Source organism: Gymnoscopelus braueri (assembly GCF_963280865.1).
Source record: "Gymnoscopelus braueri genome assembly, chromosome: 12".
Classification (NCBI taxonomy): domain Eukaryota; kingdom Metazoa; phylum Chordata; class Actinopteri; order Myctophiformes; family Myctophidae; genus Gymnoscopelus; species Gymnoscopelus braueri.
This window is the reverse complement of record NC_137614.1, coordinates 22,072,743-22,097,630: the sequence shown is the minus strand read 5'-3', so window position 1 is coordinate 22,097,630 and position 24,888 is coordinate 22,072,743. Positions and strand designations below refer to the sequence as shown.

The 24,888-nt window shown below is 42.4% G+C and overlaps 1 protein-coding gene across 1 annotated transcript in view; it reads left to right on the top strand.

Annotated features, from left to right (window-relative positions):
- The window catches only part of LOC308097770 (helicase ARIP4-like), a 36,989-nt gene extending 21,958 nt beyond the window's left edge, over positions 1 to 15,031 (top strand). The window contains exons 5-22 of the mRNA XM_080445793.1: positions 297 to 496; positions 700 to 882; positions 1,211 to 1,344; positions 2,666 to 2,868; positions 3,392 to 3,595; positions 3,870 to 4,008; positions 4,218 to 4,395; positions 4,831 to 5,049; positions 5,706 to 5,824; positions 6,090 to 6,214; positions 6,998 to 7,097; positions 7,367 to 7,572; positions 8,714 to 8,889; positions 9,396 to 9,592; positions 10,376 to 10,575; positions 11,138 to 11,224; positions 11,819 to 11,914; positions 12,615 to 15,031. Of these exons, the coding sequence (XP_080301919.1) occupies positions 297 to 496; positions 700 to 882; positions 1,211 to 1,344; positions 2,666 to 2,868; positions 3,392 to 3,595; positions 3,870 to 4,008; positions 4,218 to 4,395; positions 4,831 to 5,049; positions 5,706 to 5,824; positions 6,090 to 6,214; positions 6,998 to 7,097; positions 7,367 to 7,572; positions 8,714 to 8,889; positions 9,396 to 9,592; positions 10,376 to 10,575; positions 11,138 to 11,224; positions 11,819 to 11,914; positions 12,615 to 13,693 (3,845 nt within the window). The 3' untranslated portion in view covers positions 13,694 to 15,031. The remainder of the gene's footprint in view (positions 1 to 296; positions 497 to 699; positions 883 to 1,210; positions 1,345 to 2,665; positions 2,869 to 3,391; positions 3,596 to 3,869; positions 4,009 to 4,217; positions 4,396 to 4,830; positions 5,050 to 5,705; positions 5,825 to 6,089; positions 6,215 to 6,997; positions 7,098 to 7,366; positions 7,573 to 8,713; positions 8,890 to 9,395; positions 9,593 to 10,375; positions 10,576 to 11,137; positions 11,225 to 11,818; positions 11,915 to 12,614) is intronic.
- The last annotated feature ends 9,857 nt before the right edge of the window (positions 15,032 to 24,888 follow it).

Below are 24,888 nucleotides of genomic sequence, written 5' to 3'. Positions count from 1 at the left end.
CACAGCCCACTGCCATGCATAGCCTACTTTTTAAATATATATATTAAAAGTTTCTCTACAGTATATTCTTTGCTTCCTTCCCTCTCTATCAATACATTCTTCCATTTCCTGTCTCTGTCACACATCTCCCTGTTTCCTCTTCTCTCCTTCCATATTTCCCTCTCAACATCCAACCCCCCCCCCCTCACTTTCTCTGCTCTCCCTCTCCATTATCTTCCTTCGTCTCCCTCTCCATGCCACCCTCCCATCCATCCGTCCTCATATTTCTCCCTCTCTCCATCCTTCCCTCCTCCCAGATGTAATTGACCTCAGTTTGGGGGAGGAGGAAGACGTTGGTGTCCGCATCGGCACAGGTAAATCCAGCAATGCGCATGCCATCGACGCGCTCAACCAACCAGACAGCCGGGGGCGGGTCCTCGTCAATGTCAATCATACAACCACGGACAAGGATATCTTCCTGTCTCCGCAGCTGGCCAGAGTGGTCAAACCTCACCAGGTAGTACTAGTACTTAAAGATAATACACTTTAAATACTATCGATGTTGATAACAAATATTATCAATAGAATTATATAAATCATATACGAATATTTCTAATATTACATCTGCTGCTTTTCTCACCTGATTGCTCTGGTCTCTCCCCTGCATCTGTTTCGCTCTCGCTCTCGCTCTCGCTCTCGCTCTCGCTCTCTCTCTTTCAGATCGGTGGTATTCGTTTCCTGTATGATAACCTGGTGGAGTCTTTGGAGCGTTTCAGGAGCAGTTCCGGTTTCGGCTGCATTCTGGCCCACAGCATGGGCCTGGGCAAAACCCTGCAGGTCATCTCCTTCATAGACGTCCTGTTCAGACACACACAGGCACACACTGTGCTTGCAATTGTACCTGTGAGTACCGATTGATGGATTGAGGGAGTGATCGAGTTGAAGTTCTGTGCAAGTTAGGTTACCTTAGAGAAAAGTTTTATGCACATACGCTGTATAATATGTGTTTCAATTCAATACTTTATTTTTTGCCTAATGAAGACCTATAAGGTCGAAACGTTGCGCCATTAATAAAATATGTTTATGGAGCTTTAAACCAATGTGGATGTTTTACCTTCTCTTCAATTCAATACTCATTTGTTCCTTTTTATTCCCTCACTCCTTTTCTCCCCATCCCTCCTGCTGTCATTCGCCTTGCCTCTCTCTGTCTCTCTTTCTCTTTTCTCTCCAGGTGAATACATTACAGAACTGGCTGGCCGAGTTCAACATGTGGGTCCCGCCCCCTGAGGCGTTACCCCCGGATACAGACCCCGCCCTGGTCACACCCCGCAGCTTCAAGGTCCACATCCTCAACGACGAACACAAGTAAATGATCTTTATTAACACCGTACTAAATGACCTTTATTAACATAGCACTGTATTTACAAACACAGGAATAAGACATGGAATAGTACATAGCATGTCTTTTTCCCAAATATGGAGAGCCTGACCGTACTGACATTATAGAAAGGTGCTGCATTAGTATTTATATAAAGAATTGCGTGAAATGTATGCAATTGTACTTATTTTCATATACAGTATAATATGAAAAAGAAATGTAATAATAATTTATATAGGCTAGCGACCGGGGGGGTCACTTTATATTTTCCCTGCCACTTTCCACTCTTGTGCAAAAGATCAAGAAATGCCACAAAATCTACTTAGTATAAAGAGCGTTGTAAAAGAAAGTGTAGAAATTCTAAATAAAAAGATCATGATAAGTTGTATTCTACTGTACAGAGTAAAGCTACGCAGTGAACATTCTTGGGTTAATTTAATTGTGAGACCCTTACAGGTCCATTTGGTTACATTTGTACACTTTCTGATTTAAATGAACTTTACAATGATTTTACAGTAGAATGTCAAAGACATTACCTCAAAGACCTCCGTGGGGAAATACCAATTTGTCACGAATGCCTGACCTTTTGATGTTCTCTTCCCACTGTATCCCCCTCACCATCTGTCTCTCCTCTTGTCCACTCACCCCCCTTGTCCTCTCTCTGTCCCGCTTTCTGAACATCTCTATCCATTTCTCTATCTTTGGAAAGTGTTGCTGAGTCACACCATGCGGCAGGCATCAGAGTGGGGAGGGGAGGAAGGAAATAGAGATTGGGGAAGGATTAGATAGATGGACAGAGTTGGACGGAGAGAGAGAGTATTCTCTCACGTAGCGTTTTGTAAGATGACAGTCCAAAGATTTTTCTTGGCTTGACTCCTAAAAAAATTACAATATTCCATAATCAGATAAACATTACGGGGGGAAAAATAGCAGGAAATGAATGTAACTAATACAAACAGTTATGATTGACAGATTCTTCTTATCTCAACAGACATTGTGTTGATGTCTCTCTGTTATTGTGCTGGTTGATGAACTGTTATAATAAAAACTATTTATCGTTCCCTCTCCATCTACCCTTTCTCTCTGTTTGCCTCTCTCTCCCCATTTTCCTTCCTCCCTCTATCCGTCCCTCTCTGCTCTCCCTCCTACCATCTCCTCCCTCTGCCTTCTCTTCCCATGTTTGCTCCTCTGTCACTCTCCATCTCCATCCTATACACCCTCTCTCTCCCTTCTCTCTCTCCTCATCCCTCTGCTCTCCCTCCACCTCCCTCCCCTCCACCTCCCCCTCGCTCCTCCTGTCCTCCTCAGGACCACAGCCAGCAGGGCCAGGGTTGTGGAGGACTGGGCGAGCGCAGGAGGTGTGCTGCTGATGGGATATGAGATGTACCGTCTGCTGTCCCTGAAGAAGAGCTTTGTCGCTGGACGGAAGAAGAAGAACAAGAAAACCAGAACAACAGAGGCCGCTGTCATCGACCTAGACGAGGAGGACAGACAGCAGGAGATGCTCAAAGGTGTGTGTGTGTGTGTGTGTGTGTGTGTGCGTGTGCGTGTGTACTTGTAATGGATAGATTGTGGTTGTACTTGGCAGCGAGTGAGTAAGAGCGACCGTGAATGAATGATTAGAATTAATTCATGTTCATTTCCTGTACACCTGTTGCATAAGGTTCCATGAGTCAGTCTATAAAGCAGCACCCATGCAGTTTGCACCTTTGTAACATGTCGCCCACCTCCAAACATTTCTATAATGAAAAAGAAAAGTACCTTTCCCAACGCAAATGGAAATAACATGAATAATGGCAGCCATCAGCTGTAAGCAACAGAAGTAAACAAAACAATACTTTTTGACTTTTTTGATTATTTATCAATCATAATATTTTATTCTGCACCCTTTTAAAAGCATTGTGGATATATTTTCTTTTTAGTAATTGTCTACATACAATTTTTGTATTAATATCATAAAAAAATAAAAATGCTATAATATGTGCAGGTGTATACCTATTGTATAGCTACAGTAACATGACTTAACATGTCCAGGTATTGAGAGAGCTCTGGCCCAGCCTGGTCCAGACGTGGTGATCTGTGATGAGGGTCATCGTATAAAGAACTGCCATGCCAGCACCTCCCAGGCCCTGAAGAACATCGACACACGGCGCCGCGTGGTTCTGACTGGCTACCCTCTGCAGAACAATCTTGTTGAGTACTGGTGCATGGTAGACTTTGTCCGACCCGACTTCCTAGGTATGTATGATGAGTGTTGATGTATATGTAATTGTATGTAACCGTGTGTAATGAGTAGTCGATTGTTTTTATGTATAAAGCATATACATACAGTGATTCCTAACTGCCTCCTAACTGGTTCATTGGAGACTAATTGCAGTGAACGGTTGTGTTTGTTTATTGATTGCTAGTAGAGATAAAAGTAGGGATAAAATGAAACACGTTTCCTGCATGCTGAAAACGTTCGGCTTTTTTCTCTCATTTATTCAGCAACATAATGTTTTATAATTGCCAGGTACGCGTCAGGAGTTCAGCAACATGTTTGAGCGTCCCATTCTGAACGGGCAGTGTGTGGACAGCACACCTCAGGACGTCAGACTGATGAGGTACAGGAGCCACGTCCTCCACAGCCTGCTGGAGGGCTTCGTACAGAGGTGAGACATCGAAACATACAGTGGCCATGAACGTAATATCCTTGATCAGCAACACTACTACTTAACCAGTAGCAATCAGTGTGAGAGTGCAAGAGTTGAAGTTACAGCACCCAGACAACAGAATAGATGAAAGTGATTAACCTTTATGATGGAAAAACATCAGTTGAAGAAGCCTTGTCTTCAGTGTGTTCCTGTGCTCCTGCTCCCAGGCGAGGCCATGATGTGCTGAAGGACCAGCTGCCGTCCAAAGAGGAGCATGTGATGCTGGTGCGTCTGTCTCCCCTGCAGAGGGCGCTCTACACAGAGTTCATGAACCGCTTCAGAGAGGCAGGGAACACGGGCTGGCTCAGCCTCAATCCACTCAAAGCCTTCTGTGTCTGCTGCAAGGTGAGGGGTGTGTGTGCGTGTGCGTGTGCGTGTGCGTGTGCGTGTGCGTGTGCGTGTGCGTGTGCGTGTGCGTGTGTGTGTGTGTGTGTGTGTGTGAGTATGTGCTCAAGGGTATGTATTGTAAAAGAAGAGATCATGACAACTTTTTTCAACTTTTCTTTGTCTTTTGCTCCTTGGGAAAACAAAATAATGTGTATTCTATTCTTAACCCATTAAGAGACCTGAGGCTGATTACAAAATGCCTTTTGAACCAGTACTTTCAAGATTTAAAAAAAAATGTTCAAAAATAGCAGATGTACAAGTTCGCAGCACGGCACAAAGTGGCGCGCTGTGAGCTTGTATATCTGCAATTTTTGAATAGCCAACGCAAAATAAATCTAAAATGACACGGATGCTTTCCCCGGTTTTAATGGGTTAATGGTTCTATCCTGTTAGATCTGGAACCATCCAGACGTGCTCTACGAGACCTTGCAGAAAGAGAACATGACCAATGACCAGGACCTAGACCTCGATGAAATCACCTCCACAGGCCCCGCCCGCTGCCAGGCCACACCCAATCAGAAGACCAAGCCCCTGGAGGACCCCAACCCTATTGGTGGACTGAGTCTCACCCAGATGCAGGAGAAAGCCAACCAGGTCCTCACCTATGAATGGGTATGTTGAATGTTTTGGATTTTCTGCATTAGTCCTCTTTCTGTATTTTATAAAAAGAGTGGACAGCTCACTTACTATAATGAAGGCAGTAAAAATAACAAACCACAACAGTCACAATGATTAGCAAAGATATAGGCTTAATGTTGAAGACAAAGAACATTGTGTGTGTGGACAGTTGGCAACTTCTGCTAATGAAAGCACAATCACAGCTCAAGCTAAAACGATTAACATACAATGCATAAGGTATTCTCCCACACATTGTAGTTGATGCAAGATGCTCACCACCACCATGTTGGATGTATGATTGACAACATGAATAGATTGTACGATTATCATCACATCTTCCTCCCTGACAAAACCAAACATCATACTGCATTAAAGATGCTCTGGTTTTGATCCAGTTGATAACATACGCTTTATTGATTGGTGTGGGCAACTGTTGAATACTTGGTTGATGATGATTGAAATTCTTTATTAGGAATAACCCCTTGAGATGTAGCATGTCGTTTTCGAGAGGGTCCTTTACTGGTTGCTTCAATGAGCAGGCAACAACGCCTGACAACAAGGCCTTCAAAGAACAGGATGAAAACAAGGCCTTTTACCCTGCGAATGTATGGAATTTATGAAGTAATGTCTCCTTTACTTCATTCGGCTAGGCGAAGGACATCATGTACGACTACAAGACGGGCGTCCTGGAGAACTCTGCCAAGATGGTTCTACTGTTCCACCTGATAGAAGAGAGTGTCAGGAAGGGAGACAAGATCCTTGTCTTCAGGTAAAGGCTGAGAAACCTCAATGTATTTTTTCATCCAAACATGGCATGCAATACATGCAGGGCTATACAAAGCATGATCCTCTCTCGTTTTAAATGGCCTTCTACAGTCTGCCTCTGCATTTTGCATTCAGCACTCGATACTATTATATTTTCACTTTTTAGCTTTTTCAAACTTTTACAAACATTGTTATACAGTTTCTTTGCAACTTCTATGTTGACCTATCTGCTCACATTGGAAAACATTTCCTTAATTTTCTCCCTGTAGTCAAAGTTTGTCAACACTGTCAATCATCGAGGAGTTTCTGGCCAAGAAGCCGGTCCCTCCCTCACCCAATACCTCCAGCCGAGACAAACCCAGCCAGAACTGGGTCCGCAACACCAACTACTACAGTAAGTAGAGAGTAGTAGTGTGGTGTGTTGCTCCTCTCTCCCATTGACTTACATTGATTACTGCCACCTGCTGGTGATTCTCTATATCAGCCTTGTTGTGATTAATTAATTAATCAATTCTGCTTCTCTGCTAAGTAGTTTAATTCACAGTAATGTGATTAAGATATTTCATTGTTTACATGAACAATAGGAACGATTAGCTGATTAGCTAATGACTAAGGTTAAGGCAACAGGCCTATAGTCATCAAGACAGGTAGTTATTTTTCTTTAGCACTGGAATAACCACACCTGACTTGAATCAAGCAGGCACAGTTCATGTTGTGAGGGACCGATTAAAGATGGAAGTATATAGATGGGTTTCCTGTTTGTAAACATGAGAGGATGATGCGCGCGCAGTGGCGGGATGAGCCTGTAGAGGGCGCTATTACCCGCAGCAGCTCTGGCCATTGTACATTCAGAAAATAAATGGTCTTCACCAGGTTTAATGAAAGTAGATTAAATGATGCAGTTTGTAATATCTTCTTTACTCAATAAAAATGATTTGTCGAAAGTTGGATCTGTTTGTATATAATAGCAGCATTATGCCTATTATGCCTATAATAGCAGCATTATGCCTATCTAAATCCCGAAAATAACGAGAGAGTGAATGGCGCTTCCGGTTCGTTCTCCCCCGCGCATGCGCAGATTGCGCACTCTGCTCTGTGATGACGTCGCGCGGAAACCCATCTATATACACAGATGAATAGCCGCTAACTCTGTGTGTGCTGTTGTTCTGTGTTTCAGGACTAGATGGAAGCACCACTGCATCAGAAAGAGAGAGACTGATCAACCAGTTTAATGATCCTAACAACACCTCAGCATGGGTATTCCTGCTGTCTACCAGGTAACACACACACACACACACACACACACACACACACACACACACACACACACACACACACACACACAACACACACACACACACACACACACACACACACACACACACACTTACACACACACAAATACAGTACTCAAATTGTACATTCACATTTCTTTCTATGTAACCTTTCACAATAAATTACAATAAGATGCAATGGCATCTTTAAAATACTTGTTTTAAATAAAGCCTAAACTAAACATCCCTCTGTTTCTCTCTGTCTCCCGCAGGGCCGGCTGTCTCGGTGTAAACCTGATTGGGGCCAACCGCGTGGTGGTGTTCGACGCCTCCTGGAACCCCTGCCATGACGCCCAGGCCGTGTGCCGCGTGTACCGCTATGGTCAGAAGAAGCCGTGCCACATTTACCGTCTGGTCTGTGACTTCACCCTGGAGAAGAAGATCTATGACCGGCAGATCTCCAAGCAGAGCATGTCTGGTGAGCAGTAGGGCTGTCGCCATATCATGAAAGTTCACTTGAAGATTAGTTGTCACACAAATAATTGCAATTCTAGATTTAATTGTGTTTTTTTTTGCATTGAACATTGGAACATGTGAATACAAGTTACATTACTGTTTGACATATTAAATCATTTTATACTTTAAAAAAAAAAGAAAAAGAGTGACACATTGTGAGCTTATAGATCTGCAGTTTTTTTCCGATGGAAACAATTATGACGATTATGCAAAATAATGACGATTATCTCAAATAATTGCAATTGGGTGTTTACGTAATAATTGTTACAGGCCTAGTGAGCAGAGGGAAAAACGGTCAAACATCTATCTATAAGTTCCAGGAATCTCTCTATGTACAAATGAGCGCTTCTCAAGAACGCTGCAAGCAGCCAACTGCACTTTGGGAGTGAACCTCCATTCAGTCAGACACTTAATTACCTTAAATACTGTAATTAGCTCAGAGTTAAACCCACTACAATGCTTCCAAAGGACTCTTGTCTAACTGAGTATTTCAAGTGTTACACTTTATGTTATAGAATGGATACAAAAGCACAAAGAGGACACTCATTCTGAGAGCTTTCTCACTCTCTTCATCCCTCGTCCTCTCTGGCTATCTGTCTCTCCATTTCTGTCTTTCTGTCTCTCCCCGTCTTATTCATCTATATGGGGCAGAAACCTTGAATCTCCATATTTCCCTTTTTTTTCCTTTTTTTTTTGCTGAAGTACCGAAAATAGCAGCTCTACTAGCGCACAACATGTCACATTTCTCAAAGATTTTCAAAGTGAAAGTGATTAAGTCTGTGTGTGGGTTTTTAACTAATGAAAAGTATTAACAAGAGCTTGTGACTAAATAATAATTGGATGTAAGTCACGGTTTTGGACAATGCAGCGATGATAATAATTTTTCTTTGAATAGTGTTCAGTCATTTTATTTGCATCGCATTTGTTGAAATGTATATATTGTAAATGCAGTATTTCATGTGAAATGTAACGATGGTAAAACTAAAAGCGTTAGTGATCTTTTTTTTTATCAGTCAACTTCATTCTGCAGGATTAGGACTTTTATTGGTAAGAGTGAGAACGTGTATTAATGAGTGTGTCCACCCTCCTCCTCCTCCATCCAGACCGCGTCGTTGATGATCTGAACCCGGTGCTGAACTTCACCCGCAGGGAGGTGGAGTCTCTCCTCCATTTTGTGGAGGAGGAGCCATCTGCCTCCCGAGTCAAACTGCAGCCCCAAGACAGCATGGAGGTGGTCCTCAGGAAGGCCCTGCATCTCTATCCTCACCTCATTACCAAGGTAGAGCTGTAGAGCTTAACCCATTAAATCTGGAAACACATCTGTGTCATTTCTTTGGCTATTCAAAAACAGAAGAATTTTGGGCTCCTTGACATGAAAAAAGCTTGAGAACCACTGATATATAAGGCACATACTGTATACAGCATATATGTGCACACACATACACACAGGTTTACATTACTTGTGTTGTGAGGACATCCACATTTTAGGACGTCGACTTTTTTTTGCCATTTGTAACCCTAACCCTGAAGCTGAAAATAGCCGATCTACATGCTCACAACGCATTGCAAGCTTTAGACCGGCTATTTTCGGTGCACGACACCGTCACATAACTAAGTATATATCAGGCAGAACCGTAACCCCTAAACCTATAACATTTAAATGTTTAATCCTAACCCCACCCTGAATCAAATTTTACTATATCGGAGGGACATTAGTACCCAAACACACACACACAAAATGACATCTTGAACTTAACGTATCTAAACTTTACCTTGTTGCTGCAGCAACCGTTCCCCCATGAGTCCCTGTTGATGGACCGCAGAGAGATGAAGCTGAGCATTGCTGAAAAGAAGGACGCCAGGAAAGGCTATGAGGAAGAGAAGAGGGCATCGGTGCCCTACACCCGCCCTTCTTACGCCCACTACTACCCCGCTAGCGACCAGAGTCTCACCAACATACCTGCATTCAGTCAGAGGAACTGGTGAGTGACTCGACGTTTTAATAAAAGAAATGGATGAACACTTCTTCTCTTTTCTGTTTCTTATAAACCAGAATTCATCAACAAACAAAACAAACTATGGATCTTATTCTGCTCTAATCCTTACTTCTTTGTAGGGTTGCAACTATCAATGATTTTCTTTTTTCTTTTTCGATTAATGGAATGATTGAGAAGCTGTGTTTATTTATTTATTTTATATCTCAATGAATCAACGTGAAACAATGTGTATACATTGTTATAATCGACTAAATAGATTAGTCTGATTAATCACTTAAAGGGGCACGAGACCCTGGGCTGATTTTGTAGTTTGTTTTCCAGTTCAGGTTAAAAACTACTGTAGGTTAAAAACAGGCTGCATAAGGCTGACCTTATCACCACTGTGATTTAAGAAGCGCAGCTCCATCCAATCAAATTATTCATGGTTTTGTGAGATTTAGGTGTGTCAATGTGCTTTGACAACACTGCTGACTACTGTATATGCTTGCACAGTGGCACACCCATGACTCTAGGTACAACTAAATCTAATATGCTGTACCTAATAGCTGCAGCTGTGTTGCTCATTAGCATGCCATGTTTTGCCATCTGCTGTAGTTTTTAACATGAACTGTAAAACAAATGTACTACTTAGTCGTACAATGGTGTTTGAAAATATTTAAACATTTCAATGATGTTTTAATTATTGTTTTTTATTTTTTTTAATTTTTTTATAATTTATAAGTAATTAAAAGTATTAACTGTTGCACCCGTACTTCCTTGATTCCTTAGGCGCCCACCGCCTCACTCAGAGAAGAAGCCGGTGGCCAGTGTGCGGCCAGTCCAGTCGACTCCAATTCCCATGATGCCGCGCCAAGCATCTGCTGTGTCCACCCCTAGCAACACCTCATCTGGCTCCAACCTGGGCAGCTTCCCTGTCAACTACCTACAGAAGGCTGGCGTATTTGTGCAGAAGATTGTCACCGAAACTGGTAGGTTGACTGTACAGGTATACTGTTATTTTCTGGCCTGGTTTCTTTTTGATAAAGCCTCACTCGTATCATTTATCGAAAAGTTGACTGTACATTGTCTCTTGTTCTCTACCCCATTTTTCTGACATCTTTAACATTATTTTAAAGGTCATACAGATCCACATGCACATCCATGGTATTTTGCAGGTGTTACGTAGCAAAAATAGACATTTACCTGATAAGATGTTGTTGAAATCTCCATATATGGGTATAAAAGGAACATATCATTGCAGCATTATCTAGAAATCTAAAATGGTGATTGCACTGTGTATAAAGGACTTCCTAAAAACATTTTTGGTTGCTAGAGGCACCCTATATCACCTCCCTGAGTTCATCATCAAAGTGAGTGAACAAAGGATGAGAGTCATCATGAAGAATGCTCCCAGAAGTGTTTAAAAGTGAAATACCCCTTTAATATAGATTTTGGAATACTATGATACTATCCCTCCATTATGACTTAGGTGCATAAAAGCATCCGCTAAATGTGTAAAATGTCAATGTAAATGTCATGTGTGCGTTTCAGACATTGTGATCCCTGGCACCAACAGCTCAGACGTTCAGGCCCGGATTAGCGCTGGAGAGAGCATCCATGTCATTAAAGGGACCAAAGGTAAACATTCACTGCATGGGATTATAAAACATGTATTATAGAACACATTGCAAATAAGTGTTTTTAAAAATGAACACTTAAAGGTAGGGCAAGTGATATTCCTTTTGCTAAAATAAGTGTTAAATTGCTCTATATTCTGATAGCACTCATTGCTAGAGTGTTTGTTCAGTAAGCGGAGTCTCCCTGTCTCTCCAGAAACAGAGAATGCATTTTAAGGTCAGAATACCACTTTTATCCAATCAGGAGATAGAACTCACACAGGATACAGGAGGAACAAGTGAAATTGGAAGAGCTGACACAAAGAAATGAGCAGACAAAATTGGAAGCTGATAAATGGGTACTATGTACTCTCTCACAAAAAATATAATTTACCTACCCTACCTTAACTGCAATAACTGATTGTAAGGTGAGAAAACATTTCTTGATTGGCCAGTCCATTTGAATAGCGGTTTATTATTTTCCGTTTGCACCCTCTAGTGGACAGATTTGTGGACAGAACGATATAAGTACAGGCAAAATAGCCCCACTCGCCGTCTCACAGCTGCTCAACTAATTATTATTGGTCAAAACGTAACTGTGTGCCTTCTTTCTCAGGGACCTACATCAGGACGAGTGATGGGCGTATCTTTGCCATCAGAGCTGCTAACAAGGCCAAGTCAGCAGAGGACATCTCTACAGCAGCACCCAAAGGTAGGCCAGCACAACTACCACAAACTAGCATCCCTTACATGACAATGTTTGTAAATAAAAAATGAGGCGCAGTTTACGGAGCTAGTTCAGGCCAGGCAACTCAAGGGATTGGGCCAACCGATCAGGTGACTAGTCACATGCACCTTTCTCCTGGTCGGTGGGTTATAAGTACTGCTCTGCCTACCTGTTCATTCTGGTTGCGCTGTCCCGCAGCGCTGACGTGCCGACGCTGCTGCTGAGATCCTGCCGTATCTGCTGCCTTCGCTTGCTGCGTATGCTGCTAACCATGAATAGTCTCATCCCACCGCCTCCCCGGCATCCACCTGTAGGTTCTGTTTCTAGATCCCGTGGGGGTTAATTCATTCCCTGTAAATGCTATTTGGCATGTAACATTTATTAAAATGTTATTCTTACAGGGAATGAATAGGATTCAGAGACCTGACGCCAAACTATGCTTCCTCATGCTTTCTATATCCATGCTCAAGCTTGCTTAATAAATATATATTCTAATCCAATCCAAGTGTTGTCTGACTGAAATTAAGGAAAAGAAAAGGAAAGACCAGATAGTGCATTTGTGGTTCTAATTCAGACTTCGAGCTCACTGTGCTGTTTCATGACCGTTGACATTTAAAACCCAAAAGTGGTAATTTTGTCTAGAGCTTAAGAGCTAGAGCTTAAATACGGTCTCTTCTACTTTCAGACTCCAAGGACCAACCAGAGAAGGCTTCAACCAATGGCAGCAACAGCTGCATGTCACCTGACAGGAAGCAGCAGGTACCCTCCAAGAGTGTGACCCGCCCTCTTTCACCCGACGGCCCTGAAATCATCAGTGAGCTGCAGCGCTACACGGCTAGCACAGAATCCCAAACTCAGAAAACAGCTGCTGTCCCTGGTGGACATCAGGAGAGGGCGGAGGAGAGCTCCACTAATGCAGCCATTATCAAACCTCTCAACCTCTCTAATCGTCGAGATGATGCTTTGACCGCCAACGCCCAACCCAACATGGATGACAACGTAGCCCAAGATCTGAGAATGGCTGCTAAACGCAAGGCCCCCAGCCCCTTGATGGATGAGCGCACCAGCAAGCAGCCAGCTCCTGGAAAGCACACCCCAGTCCCACTGCCCTCACAAGGTTTCCCCTTCACAGGGGGCTACGGGCTGCCTCCTCTGGGGCTCAGCCCTGCCATGTTAGGGTCTCTTGGAGCTTCACTGGGGCAGCCCCTCTTCATGGGGCCAGGGTCGCCTTACTACCACAGCCAAATGGGCGATCCGTGCTTGATGTTCCCTGACCACTTTGGCTATGCAGGAGCTAGTGTAGTCCCAACTTCCTCCTCCTCTCCCAACCCAACCACCGATACCACTGCCATCTCCACTTCATCTTCCTCAGCATCATCATCATCATCATCAGCTGCCAGTTCTATTTCCACTGCCCTGCCTCCATTTATGCTGCACCCAAGCATGGCAGGCATGGCCGGGATGCTTCCCCCAGGCTTCCCTCTGTCCTACAACCATACCCTGGCGGGCCTGTTCCCAGGATCAATGCTCCCTGGTGGGTTACCGGGTCCAGCCGCTACCCCTGGCCCGGCTGGAGCCAGCTTCCTCTCCCAATACCCTCCTCTCACTGCCGTCTCCACCACATCCTCCCCTTCCTCCCCCTCTACCCGCTCAGACATCCACCGTGGTCCGGTACACGTTGTGAATGGACAGAGCATCAGTGGCACGTGTAGCTCCGAAGAGGAGGATCATGATGATGATGTCATTGACGTGATGGGTGATTAAGGAAGATGCAGCTGTTTAGCTGAGGTTGGTTCCTTTGAGGCATTGTCAAGACTAGGAGGGATTTCCTGTTTTGCTGTGGTCTGGGCGGTCCAATGAAAGGCCAGGATCGAGAGAAATACATAAGGATTAAAAAAGACAAGGTAGATAAGAGACCATGTTACCGTCGAGGCAACTGAGCCCCCCCTCAATATTCTTCAAGTGTGTCCTGTCTTTACCACACCTGCCTTTGGAGGAATAAAACAAAGTCTTTGTTGAAAATCAACACAGACTGGACACAATTAAAATAAATCCTTATGCTGATTATCTTATTTCAAATAAATTCTGAGGTAAATACAATGCATCAGAGAGAAGAGGAATAATGATAAAAGGACTTTGGGCTTCCTAGATTGTAATGGAATTTGATTACAAATCACTGGACTGATTTACTGCTGAGTGTGGACCTGCAGTGACCATAATCTAGTTGTGCTGTTAAGTTTAGAAGATTCTAGTTCTGCAGCTTTGCTAGAAACTTTTTGTGCGCTTTTCTTCAGCTAGCTACAAGAAATAGAAAAAAAATAAAGAAAACTCGTAGGTACACTAGCACTGATCTTAAAAAAAGAGAGAGAGAGAGAGATATGTCAGCTGGTTGTAGCACCTGATCGTGGGAAATATTGGTAACATTCATGGTATTGTTTGTCGATTGTCAGTTAATGCTACTGAATATTTCTGTAATGGTAGAAAGACAATTTTGGAAAAAGAAAAACATTGATTTACCAACTCACTGCCAGTACAGGAGTATTGTGTGTTATTTGCCTGAAAACAATGGGATCATTTTGAGAGAGAAACTCAAGACTTTTAATGTTAGAGCAAATGTGTGAGGCTTGTGGATGAGGTTGAAGAAGGGCATCCTGAAACCTTAAAAAGAACAACAGCACTCTAACAGAAAGAATGTACACTTCTTTAAATCGCCTTTTAAAGCCAGGACTTTTCAAAAGAAAGCTATTTAGGCATCAGACTTGGGGAGATCTTATTTTTTTTGTGCTGTGCATATTATATTTTCTATTTATGTATCTCTTTTACATTTTGTTTTAAAAAAAAAAAGAAAAGATTCAAAGTAAAGAAAAACATCATTGCCTAATAAAGATAATAACAGCCAGGTGAGAACTGTGTTCTTGCGAGGCTTCCTCCCTCCTTGTAGCTGAGAAATAACCAACAGAAAATGCTGTTTTTACCTCCAACTTTCTGAATGTTAACTGTGAGAAGGGGGTGAGGAGAGACGGTTAACAAGAGTCCCTCAGAATCATACCTGCAGTCTTACTGTAGCTTAGCAACAGCGATGCAAAACACACACACACACACACACACACACACACACACACACACACACACACACACACACACACACACACACACACACACACACACACACACACACACGAGATCCTACATATATACAAGAATCCCACAGGACACATGAAACCCTGAGGTGTTTTTGATTATGTGTGTCGTTTCTGTGTCTTTATCTTGTGTTCTTCAGTGTTCTAAGGAGAACTTTGCTTTAAATTGGAATTTCGGTAAAGTCATCATGTGATTTTGTGTGTAACCTGCTCTGAGTGCAGCATGTCCTGTTCGTTCCTGCGCTGCTGTTTGATTGTCCTTTAAAATGTTGTGAAAAGAGGTCAGTGTAAAACCAAACCGCTTCAGACTTTAAGTTGGAGCTGTGCCAAAAACATGTGCAAGAATATCTAAAAACTCCTTCAAAGAGACCAAATAACATTGTTCACGGCTTAATAGAACTTGAAACAAACTTGTGGAACGTGAAATGCCAAACTTCAACGATAGCGTTATGTTATCTTATCTAGGAAACTTAATGCAGTGAAGTCTCATCAGTCTCATCCTTCTACAATGAATAGATTAGAAGTTGTCAATGTGTTAATCAATAATTGACCTCCTTGACCGTGACCACCAATTTGCCATAAGGTCTGAGATATTCATGAAGTTTCATGACATTGTGTTTTAATGATGATGCAATGTATTCATTGCATACAGAGTCACGCACGCACGCACGCACGCACGCACGCACGCACGCACGCACGCACACACACACACACACACACACACAGCAAGCACACAAAACTCATTACAACTGTTTTGCAATCGCTTTGCAGCTCAATTAAAAAGCTCTTTTACAACTGCACTTTTATTACAAAAGCCACCCTTGTTATATATTCCTAATTTTTCCCTTTTGATCTCCCAGTAGACATACACTGTACTGGCTATCCTCTTCTGTAAAATTCACTGTAAAAGACACATCATATTTACAATGACGCTTGCACATTTGAAACATTGTAGACTGAATGAAAGCCCAGGGTAGGTTACATTGTTTTACCATCAGCTGCAAAACTTGTTTCCACTGATCACTGATATTATACTATGGCTGCCTTGCCTGCATTTTGGGGTGAACTGGGCATGATTGGCCTGTGCAATACCAGCCCCCACTACCCAAAAAAACATCATTACAGAAAGAGCTTTAGGAACCCACTGCTCTTTTTTTATACACATTTAAACAAAGCATTTCCTTCAATTCTTATCTTCCATTCATTTGTTCATTCATACTGTCATACTTAAAATGACTAGTTTACCCTGTGTTTCTAGTTTTCTTTTCTTTTCTTATGTTTGAATTTACCAAATTCTATTTATTTATGATGTTGCATATTTATTATTCATTTATTTTTGTACAATATTTTTTGTTTCCTTATTTTCTTTTTTTTCTCTTTTGTTAGGATTTTGTACGGTTCATATTGTTGTTGTTAATTACAAATTGGACTCCTTTGCTTTTGTCATGTCTTGCAAAAGGAAAGAAAAGTGTCATTCAGCCCGTCTGACCAGTTGACCTTGAAGGTCTGACTCTGACCCCAAGCGTGTGAACTTATGCAGAACCTGCATGTGGACCAACCAATGAGTGTGCTTTCATGCACATCAATATCCAAATACATTTCAACACACATTCTTTTTTGTTATTTCTTGAGCAGGTAAATATTATATCCCATGTATGGGATATAATATTTAGCAAAGATACATTTACTCTATTTAAGAGGAACTTGAGTAAAATACTGTGTAGTCAGTTCATCCCGTTTACTATTTGCTTAGTTATCATCAGTTTGCTTGGTATTCGGAATATTCTGCATTCATATACAGGGATGGCAAATTATTGTGGATACTGAGCTATTGTACTGAATACTGGAGTTCATGTAAACAAACTTGATCACAGATCTTTTTCAGGGTCAGCCGAGGCATTAACACACTTATCAGCAGAAAAGATAAACAATGTAATCTTACTCTTTTAGGGTGTTTTTCTCCTTAATTTCCATATCAACCAAAAGGTCCCATACAACCATCCTGACAACAATAGCAAGCGAAACGTAAAATAGCGGTTTCGTTGGTCGGTCCGTGTCAGCTGTTTTTTGTTTCATCAACTTGGTGGTTGCTGTATAACTGCTCTCTTTTTTCACATCTGTCTACTTGAATTTGTATATTTATTTATATATGAATGATTGGCCGATCGATTCAGTCAGACAGACCCTGACCGGCTGTCTTAAATTCCATTTAGCTAAGTAAAATGTAAGCTACTGTGCTTAGAGGTTTGGCTCTAGTGAAAGGCCTGTTTTATAGTTTATCGATCAATATCGATATGTAATGACAATGGATGACTTCTAGATCCTTTTTTGGGGAAGTTTGTTAATAAAAAGAATATTTTGAATGTTGTTTTTCCAATTTCCTTTTGTTTTGTTACTCCTCCACACATTCTCACACTTAAAAACTCTCACACTATCACTCATGCTGTCTTTCTCAGTCTCTTTCTTAGTCTTTCTCTTTGGGTTCATATCTCTATATCTCTCTCTCATTTTTGCCTCAATTTCTGTCAGAATGAATATGTCCTCACTCTCTCTCACTCTCTCTCACTCACTCACTCACTCGCTCTCACACACACACACACACACACACACACACACACACACACACACTACCCAATCAATGTCTAAAACTTTGAGCTTATTGTATCCATTTGTGCATTATTGTGACTGGACAGTGTATAACTAGACAGTAAAGTGAAGGCAGACACAACACTGGTGCCATAGCCGGAATTGAACTGGGGATGTTAATCTGTTGATGGACAGTTGGCCACTGGAACGCCAATCATGCAATCAGTCTTACTTACTGCCGCTGTACAGTACATCGGTTCAGCTAGGTGTGGAGAATAATTTCACTTTTCATGGATTGCATGGAACCAAGCACCTTTTGTACCACCAACAAGTGCTTATATCCTGACAGTAAATCCTAGCATATATTTTCACAATTACCTGTCATCAACGACAACTCACTATAATCGTTACCCAAACAATCACAATACCTTGTACTGAAAAAAGAAATAGGTGTTTCTGTATTGTACATAGCTTGCAGTACATCATTGCATGTCTGTCAGTTAGCATAAATGGAAGGATGTGTCTGCCATCCAAGCTAATACCTTATAAAGCTGATAGATAGATAGATAATAGATAGGTAGGTAGGTAGGTAGATAGATAGATAGAAGATAGAAGCCTTTATCGAGATTAAACAATCCAGCTATGCAAGGCGATTTAGTCCAGTTGTATTTGGAAATAAGTGCTTTTAATTCCTCTATGCTAATACTGTATAATTTCTGTTGCTATGCTACTATGACTAAAGAGAACTATTTGGTAGAAAGGAGCACACATCTACTAGATCTATTTGTGGATTAGATTGTGATGGCTAATTCAATAAAACTTTGCTGTCATAGTGAGTGTTGCAAGTAGTGGAGGGCTGAAACTATTCTGTGCTTGATTTAACTCACCAATTATTTGTATGCGTTCGAAGTAAGAATGGCATGCTACTGAATCAAGCACTTGAACTTTGTATAAAAACTGTCGAATTTGTGTTTTGTGTTGTGGGTCATGTTAATGTTGCTACTGTTACCTATATTTTTGTTGTGGAGAGTTGCTTTGTGTTCAAGCTACACTCAAAGTTCTGCAATAGGGCATCCTCTTAGAATGGCAGACAAGACACAAGTCATGCACTCATGACAACATGGGTTTGAACCTTGGTCACATATTATCTCTCTCTGTCTCACTCTGCTGGACATCAAGCAGGTATCTCATGCATATAGCATAGCATTTGTCTAAGTAGACTGCTTGTACGGTTATTTCCACCTACGTATCTATCTAACACTGATTTTGGCACAAAAGCCTAGCTTCAGCTTAATGTCCAAGAACCTTTCTCTCCATGTCCCTCATTTCACATGGTAAAATACTGTAGTTCTGTGCTCTAAAGTCTAAACGATGGAATGTCTGCTAAGACATCTGGATCTAATATGTACCAGACTGGTACAGTACCTGTTTAAACGTTTTTCCCTATACACACCAGAATAGGGATGCTAGGGTTCATGTGGGTAAATTTAAGCTCTTTCATCACATGATGTGTGTGCATAAGCAATGTGACGTGAGATAATGTCTCAGGCAATACTGTAGGAATGCCACATACATACCTAGCGTGGCACTTAATTGGATACATTGTCTGAAAGGTCCTGTGATAGTTTGTGAAAAGGGTGGAGTGGAAATCCACACAACAAAATATGCAACCATGTCAAACTATGTCTCCTTCCTCGAAATGTATCAAGATTCTCTCTACAATCAATACATGTTCTTATTCAGTGTGAGGGAGAGACTTTAGAGTTAAAACAAAACATAGCTCAGCTTATGACTGCTTAACTATGAATGAACGGGGATCTAGTAAAACCTGAAATAACATTTGTTCTTCTGCATGAAATGCTTCACATTCTGATCTGTGCTGAGATGCAAGCCAAGCCAAGTCTCAGCAATGTAGTCTATCTAATCTACTGCTGTGGCACTACTGCTGCTTTTCTATCCAACCAGGATTTTTTACTATATTCACTTGGGTTATTGTGGTTCCAGCTGTCTAATGGTGGATACCTGAGATACCAAAAGATTAGTTGCTCGTAGGATAGAAACGCAGCACTGTAGTTGATCACATCTTTGAACCACTGAGCAACTGTCCGATAAACAAAAGGTTTCTGGTTTGATCCCTGCAACAGCCAGTGTGTGTGTAAGCTAAAGCCTAATTTATACTCCGTAGTATGACGGTGTCGCTTGCCGGTGTCAGTGTCTCCATATTGGAAAATGCCGCCGTTGTGCAATAGAATATAAATTAAGCGTAAGAGCTTAAGCTTCATAACAGAAGACCGTACAACATGTACTGTACAGCACCATGAAGCACAACAAATAAATCTGATTTGTCATGATTGAACTGCTTCAATAGCTGAGTGCTCTTTGTTTCTGTCAGTATACCAGATTATGTTTCAGCTCTTTGAAATGACTGACTACTTTTATGCATTGTTCTTTGTTTGGTGTTACATTGTTCAATGATTTGTATGTGGTTTGTCTTTTTCTACATTTGATTGTGAATTGAAGTGATTGTAAATCTTCATGTTATAGCGTTTAAGTTCAGAATAAATTGAACGTTTCTGCATTTATGTTGTATTTTGCGCCTTTTCTATATGAAATGTGTGTCTGTTTGAATCTTTATATTGAAATTGGCTTAAGGGAGGACCGGCCGGCGGGCGGACCTCTGACGTCATACTCATGTCAACATAACTCAGCAATAACCATATGAAGAGTTCCCAATGCAGCTACGCCCAAATATGGAGTGTGTTGTGTAAACTCAATGTGTCATCGTGGCATCAGGCACAAACAAATCAGTCAGCTCCATATTTGGGCACAAGAGGGGCATGCCCATATATGGGCATGATGAGATCAGGTTTCTCCATATATGGGCATAAAAGGGACAAGGACTGACAGATACAGCAATCACCATATATGGGCATAAAAGGGACATGGACTGACAGATACAGAGATCTCCATATATGGTCATATACTAATGACATCAGGAATCTCCATATATGGGCATAAAGGGGACAAGCATTGATAGATATATAGATCTATCAATAGATACTTTGTCATGTGCACACATAATGCAGCCAATAGCAACATTCCACGCAGTGGAATTCCTCCGCTCATTCCTCAAGAATTGTTTTTGTCAAGACAATTGGCACTGATCAGTCCAGTAGTTTGCCAAGAACCTTGGATGGACAGATCACCCCTTGCCTTTGGCCTGGCATACTAAATATGTCCCTTTAGTTGTTGTTAGGGTATTTGCCAAATGCATTTGAACATACGTGGAAGTTATCCTCTGCATTTAACATATCCTGAGGAGCAGTGGGCAACAATTATTGAACTGCAGCCCAGGGTGCAGCGGCTTACCCAAGGACACTAGGCACTAAACCTGGAATTGAACAGGGCCCTTCCGGTTCCCAGAGGCAGAGGGGCGCTCTACCACCTGAGCCACTCTGCCTTACCTTGCGTAACTAGGACTCAAGTCTAAAATGTACAGGTCATCGGGTGTGTATCCTCCAAAGAGGGTGATACGATCTCCCACCATGCAACAACACGTACTAATCATCCAACGCGGGCCTTTCCCCTTGGGCTCAACCTTCTTCCATAAGAAGGTCTCTGGATTGAATTTCCACAGATCATTGAAGACCTGTTCAAAGTTGTTGCCACCAAATATGTATAGCTCTCCATTGTAGGCAAAGGCTGAATGGCCCCTTCGTCCTTCTGGAAAAAGCTGTGCAGAAGGTGAGCTCAGCCAGCAGTTTGTCTCTGTGTCAAACACACTGATGTTGTTGTAGTGGTCATCGTCCTCCCCTAGGCCCCCAAACACAAACATCTTTGTCCCGATGATGGTGGCAGAGGCAGAATGACGTTCTGAAACAGTTGCTGGAGTGGGTCTGGTGTTAATTAATGACCATATCATTGTGGTGGTATCCAACTTGTGGATGTCATTAGTGCATTTAGTCAGCTTGTTGTATCCTCCAAAGATATACATGACCTTCCCCAAGACACAGGCTGAGTGACCCCGCCTCGCACTTGGAATAGTCCCGGAAACATTGGGCTTGAACCATCTGTGGGTGTTGATATCAAATGCATAAAGAACATTGCAGTACTCTACTGCGTAAGTAACCCCTCCCCAGATGTAGATGATATCTTTGATCAATACAGCTGTTTGGCCGTAGCATATGGAGGGAACCTCAAGTGGACGCTCTCCTTCTCTAGTTGTAACTGGAGAAAACTTATTCCAGCCAAGAGACCCTGTGTTGAGGACATGCACATCAATCTGATCCATCTTGTACACGCTGAAACCTCCAAAGGAGTACAACCTGTCCCTCGCTGCCACAGCAGCATGACCGACACTCTTTGGGCCCCCTTTCACTTTGGTCACCGTCCAACACAACATCTCTTCTCTGTGTCTTTCTCTTTCTCTCTCTCTCAATCTATTTCTCGCAGTCTCTCTATCTCTCGATTTCCCTCGGTCTCTGGACCTAACTCTCTGTCTTTCTTGGTCTCTTGATAAATCTTTCACTCTCTCTCTACTTCCCGGTCTCTCTTTGTCGTCTCTTGATCTCTCTCTCAATCTCTTTGTCGATCTCTCTCGGTTTCTTGAGATATCTCTTGCTCTCTGTTGGTCTGTTGATATATCTGCTCTCTTCTCTCCATATCTCGATCTCTCTCTGTCTCTTGATCTATCTCTTGCTACTGCTCTCTCTTCTCTATGCCTCGATCTCTCTCTGTCTCTCGATCTATCTCTCGCTCTCTGTTGGTCTCTTGGTCCATCTCCCGCTCTCTGTTGGTCTCTTGATCCATCGCTCGCTCTCTGTTGGTCTCTTGATCCATCGCTCGCTCTCTGTTGGTCTCTTGATCCATCGCTCGCTCTCTGTCGGTCTCTTGATCCATCGCTCGCTCTCTGTTGGTCTCTTGATCCATCGCTCGCTCTCTGTTGGTCTCTTGATCCATCATCTCTCGCTCTCTGTTGGTCTCTTGATCCATCTCCCGCTCTCTGTTGGTCTCTTGGTCCATCTCTCGCTCTCTGTTGGTCTCTTGATCCATCATCTCTCGCTCTCTGTTGGTCTCTTGATCCATCATCTCTCGCTCTCTGTTGGTCTCTTGATCCATCATCTCTCGCTCTCTGTTGGTCTCTTGATCCATCATCTCTCGCTCTCTGTTGGTCTCTTGATCCATCATCTCTCACTCTCTGTTGGTCTCTTGATCCATCTCCCGCTCTCTGTTGGTCTCTTGATCCATCATCTCTCGCTATCTGTTGGTCTCTTGATCCATCTCTCACTCTCTGTTGGTCTCTTGATCCATCGCTCGCTCTCTGTTGGTCTCTTGATCCATCTCTCGCTCTCTGTTGGTCTCTTGATCCATCATCTCTCGCTCTCTGTTGGTCTCTTGATCCATCTCTCGCTCTCTGTTGGTCTCTTGATCCCTCATCTCTTGCTCTCTGTTGGTCTCTTGATCCATCATCTCTTGCTCTCTGTTGGTCTCTTGATCCATCATCTCTCGCTCTCTGTTGGTCTCTTGATCCATCATCTCTCGCTCTCTGTTGGTCTCTTGATCCATCATCTCTCGCTCTCTGTTGGTCTCTTGATCCATCATCTCTCGCTCTCTGTTGGTCTCTTGATCTATCTTTTGCTGCTCTCTTCTCTCCACATCTATCTCTTGCTACTACTCTCTCTCTATGTCTCGATCTCTCTTTGTCACTCGATCTATCTCTTGCTGCTGCTCTCTCTCTGTCTCTAGGTCGAACTCTTGCTCTCGTCTCTCTCGTCTCTCTATATCTCGATACTTCTCTGTCTACCGATCTCTCCCTCACTCTCTTCTCTCTATATTTCACTCTCTCTTTGTCTCTCAATCTATCTCTCACTTTCTCTCTGTCTCTTGATCTATCTCTGTCCCTCGATCTCTCTATATATCTCAATGTTCTCTCCCTCATCTTTCTCTCGATCCCTCTCTGGCTTTTTCAATCTCTGGATCTTTGGATGTCCTTATCAATCCCCCGATTCCGATGTCTGTCCATAACTCTCTCTCTTGATATCTTTACAATACCTTATATAGACTGATTAGAGTTATCTGATGTCACACACAACACAAACCGATTGCCTAACAACGTCGATTTGCGCAGGCATTCCTAACTGCACACATTTCTCTCTTAAAAGGCATCAGAACTACTGAATTCCAATGCCGCTTTCAAGCCGAAAAAAGTCCTAGTACTAATGGCAAGCTAATTGTAATTTGTAACTTATAACAAGACCAGGGGACCTGGTTCTGCCAGACCCAGAATAAGTACTTTATAAGATCAGAGCACTACGTCACGGCTAAGCCGGACTTCACATGACGTGTCAGCCTGTGTCTATGCCCATGTATGGACGAAAGGGGGACAGACTTTTATGGCTGAGAGTAAAGGGAAAAGGGGGCATGCCCATGTATGGAGAAAACAGGTACAAAGCCTCATGTAGGCCGACCCCTTGGGTCTGGCAAAAATATGCAACAGACATGAAACCATCTCTTCTATCTATAAATGTGTGAAATCTCTGCGTGTCTGTCTGACCATGTGTCCCCACTCCAGCATACTGTACACCGATCAACTTCAAACTGCCGTGCGTATCTTGGGGAGAGATGTGCTGAGTAGGAAGTCAGTCAGATTTGCGTTTAAAAAAAATATATAGATAAATCTGCAAATCCCCATATGTGGAGGGCCCTGATGTCATGATATCATAGACTGGCCTGGACTCCATATTTGGGCATGGCTGACAGAACTCCATACTGTATATGGGCATAAAAGGGACACAGACAGACAGATAAAGAGATCTCCATATGGGCATAAAAGGGATACAGACAATAAGAGATCTCCATCCTATATTAAAATTTGCAAATGGGACCACGTCATCACAATCGCGTCACTATGACTCAGCCATAACCATTTAAGGAGTTTCCAATGCAGCTACGCCCAAATATGGAGTGTGTTGTCTAACCTCAATGTGTCACGATGTACAACGTGTACTGTGACAACGGGTAGGCTACAATGAGTATAACTGGTATTGCATAACAGGGTGGGGCATGCATTCCCAACTTGCATTGTTCCAGATTCTCTAGTAATAATAATGATAATAATAATAATAAAAAGAGGAGAAGTCAACAACATATTGGCATGAACAGTTATATATGAATCTGATCTGAACTTTTTGTGATAGGCCACGCTTCTTCAGAATCAGAATTAACTTTATTGTC